Source organism: Chlorocebus sabaeus, chromosome 6, assembly GCF_047675955.1.
Source record: "Chlorocebus sabaeus isolate Y175 chromosome 6, mChlSab1.0.hap1, whole genome shotgun sequence".
Classification (NCBI taxonomy): domain Eukaryota; kingdom Metazoa; phylum Chordata; class Mammalia; order Primates; family Cercopithecidae; genus Chlorocebus; species Chlorocebus sabaeus.
Window position 1 is genome coordinate 53968078 of NC_132909.1, and position 15167 is coordinate 53983244.

Here is a 15167-nt window from a genome sequence, read left to right on the forward strand (position 1 = left end):
CCATTATCAGCTCAGGGATTACAGCCCACAGGAAGGCAGTTTCCAGGGAAGAGTCTCCCCCAGTCTGTGGGCAGGCACTCACCCCTGGGGCCTCAGACAAGGAGAGGGGATGAGATCCTTGTTCCTTGGACTGGAAGCTCGAGTGACCCCAGCTCCCCACACCCCGGGTGGTTGCCCACACAGCACACACAAGCAGGCTGTTTTCAGGAACTGGTATTTATTATCAAAGTCATATTCGATGTCAACAAGATGCCACAACTACAAAAAAAATTGCGCACATTGCAATCTCAATGCAAACAGTCAAATGGAACCCCAGTCATTAAAAAAGTAATTCAAATTACCCCAAAAAGCAACTGAATTTTTTAAACATCTTTATACATCCAGCCAACAAATTAAAATGGTTAACAAGAAAAAATACAAATTCAGAGGTCTCGTATCGATGTTTAAAAAAGGCAACTGCTTAAGCGTTTCTATCAATTCGAACGTCAATCTCTCGGCCACTCAGCTTCATGCCATTCATCATCCGGCAGGCTCTCTCGGCCACCTCTGGCGACTCGAACTTAACCACACCACACCCCTTGGACTTCCCGTTCTCCATCTTGATGTCAGCGTACAGCACGTGGCCTGGGACAGGGAGGGAAGAGACCACACTTGTCAGGCAAACCCAGAGCTCAGCCTGTCTGGGCTCCATTCAGTCCCGATTTTGTTAGATTTTGGTGGACAGAGTAAAAAATCCGCCTCAACGGCTTGCCCCCAAGAACCAGAGAGGCCCTGATATCTGGAGCACAAAGGCTCAGAATACAATGGTGGGAACCAGTGACTAGGCCCTTGGCCACACTGCCACTCTTCTGCTAACAGAGCCTGCTCCTGCCCCATGAAAAGCCTTCCTGGAGGATTCAATGCACGCCTTGACGCTTCACAAAGTTCAAAGAAGAGGGCGCCGAGTAAAGCCAGCTTTCTAGGCAGAAAGTTGGCTATATATTTTACAAAGTGTTCATTTCTGATACACCACCGCCCCTGGTTACAAAGCCATCCACAATCCAATGGACACGTCTGTACTGTCCAAATGAAAGCCAGCAGGTTTCACTTGTTCATTTGAGCACCTGTTAAGCATCCAGATATGTGTCAACTCTGCGGAAACAGGTCAGAGCCCTAGAGGACAAAGGCTCTACTCCAGGAGTGCCAAAGGTGCTAGGGCCACAATGCCAGAGGCAGGAACTCTGCCTGAGAGGGCCCAGGGCAGGTAGGGTGGAGGGGTCCTCAGGGGAAAGTTCTGAGTGAATTTACACAGAAATTCACCAGAAAGACTTGCCAGTAATGGCTCACACAAGAGCACTGCGGGACACGTGCAGCACTTGCCGCTCAGGTTCTGGGACAGGAGGGAGATGGAGGAGGATGGGACCAAATCTTCAAGAGGCCTGTGAGTCTGGACTTCCTCTTGAAGGTACAGGGCCCCTCCAGGCATTGCAAAAGTGGGGGTTGGGGGTGCTGTGATCCCACTGGCCTTTTCAGAATATCTAGCTACAACGTGGAAACTCAGGAGTGGGGAAAGAGGTGAAGAACGGGGCAAAGAGGCAGGTCGTGACTCAACGGCTTGCCCCAAGAACCATGGAGAAGCAGCAATGGTGGTGAAATCAGAGCCACTGCTGAAACAGGAAGCGGGAGGGCAGTGCGGAAGCGGCCGCCCAGTCCTCTAGCTCGGGCCCCTCTAGCTAAAAAGAACAGAGGTGGTGCATGAGGGGTGCAGGCTCACCCTGGAGGGCAGGGAAGGAAGACATCCTGCTTTCAGCCACAGAGGAAGCCCTCCAGAAGAGCAGCAGGATGTGCCAGGAAGCCAGGAGACCTTAGCCTCATCCTCACAGGAGCTGCGGTGTGCCCAGAGCCTGTAGCACCTCCCCATGGCACCTGCTGGGCTAGGGAGGCCCAGAACCAGCTGTGCTAAGGGGAAAGCGACCTCGTCTGGGATGTTTTTATTTAGCGTTGCCACCTAGAAGCCAGGTGACCTGAGAAGGAAGACTGACTCATCTGTGAAATGGGGACACTACTACCTTGTTTCAAAAGGCTCAAAAAGGAAGAAAAAAGGAAATTAGGATGAAATGAGAACACAGGTGAAAAACGTGTGACACATCACAGGACACTCAACAACCTGCCTGAGCACTGGCGTGGGCAGAACAATGGCAAGGCCATGGGTCCTGAGCCGATGGAGGGGGCTGGGAGGGAGGCTTTGCTGCTGACTTGGCTGACTTGGCTGCATCACCAGTAAGCATGAGGCAGGCAACTAGAAAGCCGTTCCCAACACTTACCACACTCGTTGAATTTGTCCTTCAGCATCTTCCATGTGAAATCGAATGGGAGCTGAGGCGGAAGGAAAAAAGGGAGACTGATGTGTGATTAAACCAAATCCTAAGGCACGCCTTGCAGCTGGCTCTGAGGGCTACGCTAGATTTCTTACTATACCAAGAAACTGGCTGCTCTTCAGACTGAGGCGATCAGCAGGGAACTAATAGGTCCACGTAGGACAAGGCTGTGAAGTGGCACAGCCAGCTCCCTCCCTGGGGCTCAGACTGTGGGAGCACTGTGCAGGATGGGACGCTTGGGCCTGTGGTGCGCAGCCCACAGTCACTAAATAGTGGCTAAGAATGGCTGGGCTGGGGAAAATAATTCCGTTACAGCCACTTCTTTCCCTGGATCATTGTGCAAGACACAGTGCCTCTTCAAGCCAAGCAATCAGAAACTGCAGTCTCTGAGCTCAGAGTCTACTCCGTATTCTAGCGCAGTGGAGAAGCCCAGGCTCTTCCAGAACCCACAGTTCTCACATTCCTTACTTGTCCCACTAGCATAAAACGTTTGGGACAGGAGCAAGGAGATGTGGTCCTCTTTGGAGGACGCCACCTGTGACTTCATCCTGCTGATCTTTGTCTCCCCTGTCACCTCATGCTCACCACCACTAAGAAGTTCCCCAAGAACCACTTACATTTCTCACAAATATCTGGCAGGCCTTCCTGGCCACCCCAGGAGCATGGCCTCCAGCTCCACCAAAGGAGCCTGCGAAGCTTCCTCCAAAGTTGCCACGCTCCATCTCGATGGCACGGTCAAAGCTGGCACCGCCACCGCCACCCATGGCCAGGCCCATGCGCTCAATGCCAGCGCCCAGGGCCGGGCCCATGGCGGGGCCCATGCGCTCAAGGCTGTTGGCACCCATGCGCTCCAGGCCCATGCGCTCGAGGCTGTTGGCGCCCATGCGCTCCAGGCCCATCCGCTCCAGGTTGTTGGCGCCCATGCGCTCCAGGCCGGTGGCCATGCGATCCATCACGGGGCCCATGCGCTCCAGGCCAGCCCCCATACCTGCGGGCACCATGCGCTCCATGCTCAGGCCCATGCGCTCAATGGCAGGGCCCATGCGCTCCACGCCAGAGCCCATGCGCTCAATGGTCTGGCCCACACGGTCGATGGGAGCGGCCATGCGCTCAAGGCCGAAGCCCATGCCGGCACCCATGCGCTCCACGCCTGAGCCGATGCGCTCCATCGTCTGGCCCATGCGCTCGATGCTGGAGGCCATGTGGTCAAGGCCCAGCGGGCCCATGCGCTCAATGCCGGAGCCCATGCGCTCCACGGAGCCCATGCGGTCCATGACCAGGCCCATGCGCTCAATCTCGGAGCCCACGCGATCCATGCCGTGGCCCAGGCCTGCGCCCATGCGCTCCATGCCGGCACCCCCGAGGCGGTCAATGCCAGGACCCATCCTCTCGATCCCAGGGACACTTCCTCCACCTCCACCTGAAACAGGGACACAAAACAAAGGTAGGTGTCAAGAACCTGAGTATGTGTGTGCACAACACGCCAGACCACTTCAGCTCATGGGCATGGATCGGGGTAAAGGCCTACCATAATTTACCGTTAAGACACCCCGTCAAATGTTAACAACAGCTACAGCTGGGTGATGGACTCATGAGGGCCTCCCAGCATTCTCTCTGCTCTATGCCACAGCTGAGATTTCCATAACACAACTTCTAAAGAACACCCCTGTATGTGTGTCTGTGAGGTGCTAGTGTCTGTGACAAGCTTTGTGAACCATGGATGTCAATTCCTGAGACCTCTGAGGTTTCTCCATCAGCAGACACTGAGAAATGTTCCAGGGGGAGGCAAGGACACCCCCAACTCAGAGGGCCACCTAGGTTAATGAACAGGAGTTACGTGGAGACAAGTCCAAGTTACTCCCACCTTCCCCTCCCAGCCTGTCCCTCTCGGACGCTCTGCTGGGGGCCACTCTGGCTGCGTTTCCTCAGCGCTTCCAGGGCACAGAGAAGGATTTTCAGCCACACCACCAAGCAGAGGTCAAAAAACACACACCGAGAGATCCTGTGTACAAATGCACACAACTGGCCACTTCTGGGGACCTTATTATTAGGGAAACCAAATGATCTGCTGGCTTTGGAAAGATGTTGATGGAACTGCAGAGTGGGCTCTGGCAGCAGCTGGGGGTCAGCCAGCAGAACAAAGGGACCCCCCACCCGTAGTGCTTGCAACTCTGGAAAGCAAGGGTCTGGCTCCATTAGCAAGGCCACCCCTTTCCACATGCCAAGCTTGGGGCTCCTCCCCGAAACCCTGTCGTTTGCCCCTGAGAGTGGCCATCAGCCCAGAGCCAGCCTGTGACTGACCCAAGCAGCCTAGTCAAAAATACCAATTCAAGAGGAAACTCAGCAGTTTCTCTAATTGGCTCTATAACTGACCACAGACAAGTCTCTCTGTTGCTCCGTGCCTGCTTCCTTAGCTGCACAGCAGCACACTGAGAGGCAAAAAGCAGGCCCAACTTTAAGAACGTGTGACTTTCAGAGGGGAGACATCTCAGAACTTCCCTGTATAAGGAACCTAGCGAGAATGGGCACTTTGCCCAAAGGCATCAGAAATTAGGTGGGGCGGCTGGATGTGGTGGCTCATGCCTGTAATACCAGCACTTTGGGAGGCTGAGGCGGGCGGAACAAGGTGAGGAGATCGAGACCAGCCTGGCCAACATGGTGAAACCCAATCTCTACTAAAACTGCAAAAATTAGCTGGGCATGGTGGCGAGTGCCTTAGTCCCAGCTAGTCAGAGGCTGAGGCAGGAGAATCGCTTGAACCCCGCAGATGGAGGTTAGAGTGAGCTGAGATCGTGCCACTGCACTCTAGCCTGGGCGACAGGGTGAGACTCCGTCTCCAAAAAAAGAAAAGAAAAAAAGAAATGAGGCAGGGCAACTCCCAATGCCAACAGAAGCAAAAGACTGGGAGGAAATGGTGCCGGTGTGGGGCTCCAGAGCCAGCCCAACACAGAAGTCAGGAGGTGAGATGCCAAGACACTCAGAGGGAAAATCAGGCTGAAAAAGTACATTCGGGCCAGGTGTGGCGGCTTACATCTGTCATCCCAGCACTCTGGAGGTGTGCAGTTCAACTGAGGCCAGGAGTTTGAGATAAGCTTGGATAACATGTCAAAATGCCATCTCTACAAAAAATCAAAAAATCAGCCAAGCCAAGTGGCATGCGCCTGTAGTCCCAGCTACTTGGGAGGCTAAGGTGGGAGAATCGCTTAGGCATGGGAAGTCAAGGCTGCAGTGAGCCGAGATTGCGCCACGGCACTCCAGCCTGGGCGACAGAGCGAAACTCTGTCTCCAAAAATTTTCAAAAAGTACATTTTGTTCTCAGTATTCATAAAACTGTGTATGAAAGAAAGATTCAGAACAAAATGTTTCCAGCAGTCATCACTGGGCGATGGGGCTTCAGACCATACTTTCTTCATATTTTCCTATTGAGTACCTGTATCTATTTCCTGTTGAGTACATTATATGTTGGGTGGTGTACTTTCAGTCTTATCAAGTCTAAGGAAAAAATATTTACTTTTAGGAATTTATAATGTGGAAAACAAAACCCCCAAATGAGAGGTACTCTAACAGTGAGGATGGCTGGCCTGTGCACAGCACATGCGGAAGCACTCTCACATGCATTCGCTCTCCACGGCACCCCCAAGGAATCCCCCATTTTACAAATGAGTGCTATGAGAAACAGAGAGGTTCGGTGACTTGCCAAGTCACACAGCTAGAAAGAGGCAGAGCTGCTCCCACCCCCGGCAGTCTGTGTCAGAGCCCGCACTTCTCACCACTAAGCTCTACGGTCCCCAGTGATAACGGCCTGTTCTAAAAAAACAAAACATCAAACTAAGCGGTTCCTACCTCCTCCCTGCTTTGCAATGATCTCTCCTCTCTTCAGTGCATTACTTAGGATTTCTAAGGAAATCAGGAAAAAAAAAAAATTAGCCAAATTTCTCTATGGCAATACAAATGTGCTCATTACAGATTCCAGAGTAGAAATACTACTAACAACAATGACAAGAAAAAGAAAAAGGGAAAGGGGTTTGAGAAACACACGCACAGACAAGATCATTTTACAGAGAACTAGGAGAGTCCTTGATGCTGGGTTCCGATGCCAAGACCCCACGTAGTTCCAGAGTCTGAGGCCCAGCGTGCGGGGTCACCTGCGAATGCGCCCACCAGAGACAGGAGCCAGTGCACTCATGAACCGAGAGCCAGAGCAAGAAGGGGGCCATCGGGTCTTGCTCAGCAGCAGTTTTCTACAGTTGGTCCAGGTTCTCAGGACTGAGGCTTCCTTGCCTCACCTGAGCTGGAAACTAAGCCCCCACCCCCACCCCGGCCAACTTCTTGTTCAGAAGACCCCCCAGCAGCACCCACTTGGAGCCCACATTTATCCACCCAGAGGCACCTCTCGTTATCATAGAGCAAATTAAAGCTGCAGCTCCACGGACAGCCTCGATGCTAACGAATGAGCTCTGCGTGAAAATCCTTGAACATGCCAGTCCTGCCTGAAATGAGCTGGGTGTGCTGTGACTAGGCAACAGATAAGGTTTCAGGAAAATACCTAAATGCACCCCCCGCCAAGTGTCCCAAACACAGTGCTGGTGCTCACTTGCCCACGGCTCACCCACACCTCCTTAAGGTTTGTCTGATGCTATCATAGCATTACCTTTCCAAGCTTCTGGTCCGTCTTTTGCTATGTAGAAGACACTTGTACCCACCCACTCTGGTCTCAAAGTACATGCTCAGCAACTCAGACATGACCCACGAGGCACATTTCACTTTATGACCATGGCCACAAAGCCATTAAAACCTGTCCCCCCGCCATGCAGTAGCTGATGCCTGTAATCCCAGCACTTTGGGAGGCCAAAGCGGGTGGATCACCTGAGGTCAGGATCAGCCTGGCCAACATGGTGAAACCATGTCTCTATTAAAAATACAAAAATTAGCCGGGCATCATGGCGGGTGCCTGTAATCCCAGCTACTCAGGAGGCTGACGTGGGAGAATTACTTGAATCCCTGTGGTGGAGGTTGCATGAGCTGAGATTGCGCCACTGCACTCCAGCCTGGGCAACAGAGTGAGACTCTGTCTCAAAGAAAAAAACAAAAAAAAAACCCCAAACAACAACAGAAAAAGTGCCTGTCCCCCACACAGCTGCTTCTTATATCCCAACTAACTGCCGTGGGATGAGGCGGGAAAAGACACAGACTTCAGTCTACCAGCAGGTACAGTCATTCTCCCGGGATGCCTGCGATCCTGCCCAGACTGCCTAAGCCGAGGCTGGCTTTACAGCACCTAGACCAAACTTGTCCAACACGTCTTACTTTGCTGTTGTTCTGTTTTGGGCTTTTTGGCAGCCTGAAACTGTGGTTTTTAAGTTTCTGTCTCTAGTGATAAGCGGAAAAGAGGGATGAGGAAGGGGCTTTACTGACCCAAACGGAAACCAACTAAGAAATCATGACTGTATTCTCCCATGCACATCCCTGACCTAGATCAAGCTTTCAACTAACACACCTGCAAGACACCTGCAAAAGCTTTCAACCAGCACGCCACTGATTTGAAGAGAACGGCGGAATTCTCCCATCGGCATTCACAGGCCCCCCTGCACTGACCACAGCTGCAGCCTGTTCTGCCCATGCTCCTCCCCTGCCTCACATAGACCTGCACCTTCAACCTCTGCACCCGATGCCACCAGCCGCTCTATCTGCGTACACCTGCTGCCTGTGCCAAGCCCGCTCGGCCCCCTAGCAGAGCCAGTGCTCTGAGCAGCAGCAGCTAGAGTAGCGTCTGGCAACCCATGTCTCCACCAGCGTCCTCACTAGGCTACTTCGATGCACAGACCTCTGGCGCTGTCCGAAGCCACCCTTAGTATCGCCTCAGCTGCACCTCATCCTTGAAGGTCAAAGACCACAGACCCATCCAAATTTTTTGAAGCAAAAAGCCCATCCTCTAATACAGAAGTGCGTGTGCACGGCGAGAAGTATGTCTGCACAGAAAGACTTCTCTGCTGACAACAGCAGTGGCTGCATCTACATAATGGGGTTTGGGTCACAACCTTCTCATCTTTTACAAGGTTCTTTTTTTTTTTTTTTTGAGACAGGGTCTCACTCTCAACCCAAGCTCCCAAGCTGGAATGCAGTGGTGTGATCATGCTTCACTGCAGTCTTGACCTCCTGGGCTCAAGTCATCCTCCCACCTCAGTTTCCCAGGCAACTAGGACAGGTGTGCGGCACCATGCCCGGCTAATTTTATTTTTTGTAGAAAGGTCTCACTATGTTGCCCTGGTTGGTCTTGAACTCCTGAGCTCAAGTGATGCTCCTGCCTCAGCCTCCAATGTGTTGGGATAACAGGTGTGAGCCACTACACCCAGCCTTACAATGTCTTTTAAAACAAAGGTCCTAGCTTCTCCGGGGAAAGGCCCACCACAGTGGTCATTTGCTTGAAAAGGTCTTTCATGATTCCTACCGATGGCCACTTCTTTCCTTGTGTGTTCACCTCATACAGGCCGAAATGGGGATCACACTTTTCATGCTGCGAGGTCCTTGAAGAATCTCTCCCTCTCATGCTGAGAGGGCCTTGAAGAATCTAGTTATTATTAATCTCACTCCTTAGAAATGTCAGGTGCGATGTAATGAACACCTTGAGTCCCTATCTTTCAATAAAATAAGCAACTCCATTAGAGATGTGGCAGTAGGATCACATTATGAATTAACAAGGACTGGCTGCCAATGGTGGGCTTAACATTCCCAGTCTGAATTAACCCAAGTGACCTCATGGTTCAGCATGCTCCTCATGGGTGCTATCTGCTGGACAGCAGAGCCCAGGAGTCAGTGGCGGGGGCGGGAAGGCAGGGCGACAGAACCCTGCAGCCCTGCAGTGGCATCCTCATGGAGCTCTGCTGCTCTCCTTCCATCCTGCCACCTGTCTGCAAGAAGGCAGCACCCCACTCCAGACGAGCATGCCACAGGCTGGCATCAGCATGTTGGCAAGGGCCTCACAACTCATCTTGCGGGCTGTCAACAGGGCCCCAGAGCTCAGGGAGCACCGTGAACTCCAATTTACACCCACAAAGGGTAGCATTTTTACTGTCAAATACTGCCTCACAACAGTCAGTTTTTGACATTTAACAATCTCTCTTTTTTTTTTCAACATTAATCTCAAAGTGCTGGGATTACAGGCGTGAGCCACCGTGCTTGGCCGACATTTAACGATCTTTTGATTTACATTTTTATAGACACTCTATCAAGATGTGACTCATGCTGAGTGTGGGCCCTGGGAACCTGCATGACCAGCAGTCTGATGGGAGCACCCATGACCATAATGGCTACACTCTAGTCATGAACTAACATTCATTAAACCCAAACGTCTGCTTCAATTCTTCCTCCAGTGTGATGTACAGTTTCCTTGCAGTGCCCAAGGGCTCTAGAGCTCATCCCGCCCAAACCGAAGAACGCCAATCAAGTGGGAGGGAGTCTCTGTTCTCCGCTGTAGAGGGTACGGGGAGCACTCCGAGTGCCACATCTCAGAACATCTAAGAACAGTCTAGGAACACACAACACACTCCATTTGTGGTTCTCCAGAGAATCGGCACTTGGAATCCTTTGCCACTGCCTACCCCAGGCTCTGAATCCTGATTGCGAGATTACACCTGCCAGTTCACCACCGACTGTGTCACACAGCTCAGCACAGCTCCCAGGCCAACCCATCCTGGTTTCCATCTACTTCTAAACTGCACCACTCTGCTCCTCACAGCAACAACTCAAAATTCCCTTTTAATGACTATCTGTTTTTTTAAAAAAAAAAAAAGAGAGAGATGCAGTTTCGCCATGTTGCCTAGGCTGATCTTGAACTCCTGAGCTCAAGCAATCCTCTTACCCCAACCTCCCAAAGTGTTGGGATTATAGGCGTAAGCCAGCACACACAGACTAATCTGCTCTGAGTAACATTTTACCAAGCCAGATTTCTGAAACTTTTTTTAAAAATTAAAATTCCGGCTGGGCGTGGCAGTTCACGCCTGTAATCCCAACACAGGAGGCCGAGGTGTAATCCCAACACAGAAGGCCAACACAGGAGGCCCAACACAGGAGGCCGAGGTGGGCGGATCACGAGGTCAGGAGATCGAGACCATCCTGGCTAACACAGTGAAACCCCGTCTCTACTAAAAATACAAAAAATTAGCCGGGCGTGGTGGCGGGCGCCTGTAGTCCCAGCTACTCGGGAGGCTGAAGCAGGAGAATGGCGTGAACCCGGGAGGCGGAGCTTGCATTGAGCTGAGATAATGCCACTGCACTCCAGTCTGGGAGACAGAGCGAGACTCTGCCTCAAAAAAAAAAAAAAAAAAAAACCACACACACACATTAAATAAATAAATAAATAAATAAAATCCCAAGCACACACAAGTTACAGGCAAGCTTGAATGTATGCTGGAAACAGAGACCTTTGTTGCTTTATTACTAACTAATGGTGACGACTTTCCTACATCCTTTTACCAGCTTCTAGAACAAGGCACCCATGAAGAGGGCAACACACACCATGCCCCACTGCTCCCTGTGCACTGGAAGAAGGGCCTGATCACCGGGGACAGCCGCCTTTCAAGCCTGACAGTGATGTCTGTCCTTGTACCATTTTCACATTCTCTGTTATGACAGACCCGCAAAGGAAGGTTTATACCCAAATTCCTAATGACTTCCCATTCCAAGAAAGTTTCTGTGTAAAAAAGCAGCAGCTTTCCTGTGGTGAAGGGGAAGGTCAAAGAGTCACCAACACATACAGGATTTCAAAAAGGAAGATTTCCAATTTATCATGCACACTCTGTAGCCCTGCTGGTGCCCTGGGCTAAGTGCTGTGCTGGAGGCACTTCTAGAAGGCAGGATTCCCACATGATGAAGTGCCAGGCTCTGGAGCCAGACAGCCTGGGTTCACATGCAGGCACCACCATTTACCAGTCACGTGTCTTAGGCATGTCACTCTCTGTGCCTCAGTTTCGGATGAAACGGGGATAGCAGTATGTACATATCATGTGGTTCTCACAAGGAATAAATGCAATACTACATTGTTATTATATTATCATTATATTTCTGTCAAAAAGTTGGCAGTGGGGGCCGAGCACGGTGGCTCACGCCTGTAATCTCACCACTTTGGGAGGCTGAGGTGGGCGGATCACCTGAAGTCAGGAGTTTGAGGCCAGCCTGGCCAACATAGTGAAACTCCGTTTCTACTAAACATATAAAAATTAGCCAGGCGTGGTGGCATACACCTGTAACCCCAGCTACTCAGGAGGCTGGGGCAGGAGAATCACTTGAACCTGGGAGGTGGAGCTTGCAGTGTGAGCCAAGATTGCACCATTGCACTCTAGTCTGGGCAAAAGAGTGAGACCCTGTCTCATTAAAAAAAAAAAAAAAAAGAAAAGAGAAAAAAAAAAAAAGAAGAAAAGTAAAGTTGGTGGAGGATTTGAATTACACTAAACCAGAATTTGCATAATGCAAATGCTAAATTAAAAGAGCCTATGGATAAGGCTCTTTTTTTATTAACGCCTCTATGGACAACTTGCAGCTGGGGCAGATGACCAAGAACTACCCCTTCCAGCGCTCCTAGAGACAGACAAACTTGATCACAAACTTTAAAGAATCCCTCATACTCAAGAGACCATAACCACAAACATGTACCTGCTTTTTAACACTGTACTCGAAAATTACTGCAGAGCTTGGGAACACAGGACATCTCAAAGACTAGCGACCAAGTGAAGTAAGTCGACTATTATGTCTAGTTCTTGAAATATTTAAGGCAATTCAAAAGACATTTGATTCGGTTGAAAAGCAGAAGTGAGAAATCACTTATTCAGTGGGTCTGTAGCCTAAGATCACCTGAGAGGCAACAGCCAACAAAGGGTGGGTGAAAGCAGGAAGAAAACATGATGCTTACCATTTATCCTGCCCATGTTCATCCCAGATCCAAATCGACCCATGTTTTCCATACCACCACCAAAGGGCCCCTCCATTCCTGCAAGAGATGTTCACATTTCAGCATCATCCAACAAGACTGCTTAGACTGAGCAGGGAAAGAAAAATTCTATCACGTTTCAACTGGGGTATCTTCTGCCAAGAACTTATCAAGTTTAAGGGCTTCTGAAAAACAAAAAAATGCTAGCACCCTTGTTTAAAAATCACCACCTTCAAAAAGCTGGTCTGATCCAACCCCCTCAATGAACAGACAAGCAAAAAGAGGCACAGAGATGGAGTGGTCTGCCCAAGGTCACAGAGCTAGTCAGTGAGACAGCCAGAACCAAAAGCCAAGACACCCGCTGGAAGGATGGACAGGCAGGAGGAAGTCATTTCTAAACTCAAACTGAAACCAAGGAGAATTTCATGCAGGGTTTAAACAAGAAAGAAAAGAAGAAAGAGAGAAAACCATGCCTAAAAGTGATTATGCTTGTACTTCATTTTAAATTTCTTACCTCCCATCTTATTTATTCCAAATCCTATGCCTTCCATTCCCATTCCTTAAAAAGAAAAAGTCAATGCAAACTAAAATTATGTCAAAGCAGTAAATAACATTTGAACTTAAAAAGCATAATTCCAAACCAGCAAAAGAACTCAAAAGAAAATCCCTGATGACAAGTATATTTTATATATTTTAATTAGCAAGAAAAAAAGCCCCTACCATTTCAACTATCAAACATCATATAGCTGAGCCGGGTGCGGTGGCTCAAGCCTATAATCCCAGCACTTTGGGAGGCCGAGACGGGTGGATCACGAGGTCAGGAGATCGAGACCACCCTGGCTAACACGGTGAAGCCCGTCTCTACTAAAAAAAAAAAAAATACAAAAAACTAGCCGGGCGAGGTGGCAGGCGCCTGTAGTCCCAGCTACTCGGGAGGCTGAGGCAGGAGAATGGCGTAAACCCGGGAGGCGGAGCTTGCAGTGAGCTGAGATCCAGCCACTGCACTCCAGCCTGGGTGACAGAGCGAGACTCCGACCCAAAAAAATATATATATAGCTAAAAAAAAATTTTTTTTTTTTTTAGACACAGTATTGCCACCCAGGCTGGAATGCAATGGCACAATCTTGGCTCACTGCAACCTCCACCTCCCAGGTTCAAGCAATTCTTCTGCCTCACCCTCCCGACTAGCTGAGATTACAGGCGCCTGCCACCACGCCTAGCTAATTTTTTTCTATGGGATCCACACAGTTTAATGACCCAGTAGGGCAGGGTTTTTGTTTTTGTTTTGAGACAGGGTCTCCTTCTGTCACTGAGGCTGGAATGTAGTGGCATGGTCACAGCTCCCTGCAGCCTCATGTGATCCTCCTCTTGCCTAAGCCTCCCAAGTAGCTGGAACTACAGATGTACACCACCACACCTGGCTAATTTTTTTTATATTTTGTAGAGGTGGGGTCTCACTATGTTGCCTAGACTAGTCTCAAACTCTTGGCCTCCAAATTGCTGGGATTACAGGCGTGAGCCACCACACCACACCACACACACACACACACAGGCCTCAAGCTAGGCAGTATTAAACATGAAATAGAAACAATTGTAAGACACATTCTACGGAACATAAACTTTTTAGAAAATTTTAGGGAACAGAAATAGATTTTTAAAAAGTCCCTGTTAAAGGTAAAATCTTCAAAATAAAAACCAGTTCCTAAAAACACCAAGACTTCCTCCCCAACCCCCAGTCTTTCTGTTTAGATGTCAGACATAGGGTGTGTGTGTTTTGGGTCAGGGGGAAACTTTAGAGCCATATGAAGTCGTGGCCCAGAACTTAAGTCAGCCCCAGGGTGACTCTGGAAGAGTCTAGCGATATGCAACACTGACAATGGTGGGATAGAGGGGCTTCCATATTCCAATTTCAAAGGATTCTAACAAAGACCAAAGTCTGAAGTCATTAAAATGAAATATTCCTTAATAGAATCAAAATACATCATTATACAGAAATGAAAATGCTAAACAGCAAAGCCTGAGTTTATTCTACACATTGAAGCTTTCATGCAGTTGTTTTTTTTTTTCGAGACAGAGTCTCGCTCTGTTGCCAGGCTGAACTGCAGTCATGTCATCTCAGCTCACTGCAATCTCCACCTCCTGGGTTCAAGTGATTCTCCTGCCTCAGCCTCCCGAGTAGCTGGGATTACAGGTGCAAGCCACCACACCCGGCTAATTTTTGTATTTTTAGTAGAGATGGAGTTTTGCCATGTGGGCCAAGCTGGTCTCAAATTCCTGACCTCGGGTGATCTGACCACCTCGGCCTCCCAAAGTGCTGGGATCCCTGTCTTCTTAAAGACAACACTGTCGGCTGGGCGCGGTGGCTCAAGCCTGTAATCCCAGCACTTTGAGAGGCCGAGACGGGCGGATCACGAGATCAGGAGATCGAGACCATCCTGGCTAACCCGGTGAAACCCCGTCTCTACTAAAAATACAGAAAAACTAGCCAGGCGAGGTGGCAGGCGTCTGTAGTCCCAGCTACTCGGGAGGCTGAGGCAGGAGAATAGCGTGAACCCGGGAGGCAGAGCTTGCAGTGAGCTGAGATCCGGCCACTGCACTCCAGCCTGGGCGACAGAGCGAGACTCCGTCTCAAAAAAAAAAAAAAAAAAAAAAAAAGACAACACTGTCCACCATGTTTCCTGTGACGGCCACATTGTCACAGAGTGAGGCCCTCTCCACCGTTTTTTTTTTTTTGAGACGGAGACCCAGGCTGGAGTGCAGTGGCGCGATTTTGGCTCACTGCAGCCTCTGCCTCCTGGGTTCAAGCAATTCTCCTGCCTCAGCCTCTCAAGTAGCTGGGATTACAGGCATATGCCATCACACCCAGCTAATTTTTGTATCTGCAGTAG

The 15167-nt window shown here is 50.0% G+C and overlaps 1 protein-coding gene across 6 annotated transcripts in view; it reads right to left on the reverse strand.

Annotated features, from left to right (window-relative positions):
* Positions 1-200: 200 nt before the first annotated feature.
* Positions 201-15167, reverse strand: part of HNRNPM (heterogeneous nuclear ribonucleoprotein M) — a 41818-nt gene continuing 26851 nt past the window's right edge. For 2 of the 6 annotated variants that reach the window (XM_037992340.2, XM_037992336.2), the window contains 6 exons: positions 12794-12838; positions 12262-12339; positions 6201-6254; positions 2975-3777; positions 2304-2355; positions 201-624 (listed from right to left, as the gene is read on the reverse strand). In XM_037992340.2, coding sequence (XP_037848268.1) covers positions 461-624; positions 2304-2355; positions 2975-3777; positions 6201-6254; positions 12262-12339; positions 12794-12838 — 1196 coding nt within the window. In that variant the 3' untranslated portion in view covers positions 201-460. The remainder of the gene's footprint in view (positions 625-2303; positions 2356-2974; positions 3778-6200; positions 6255-12261; positions 12340-12793; positions 12839-15167) is intronic. The other 4 variants (XM_073016999.1, XM_073016996.1, XM_073016997.1 and 1 more) reach the window with 3 other exon arrangements.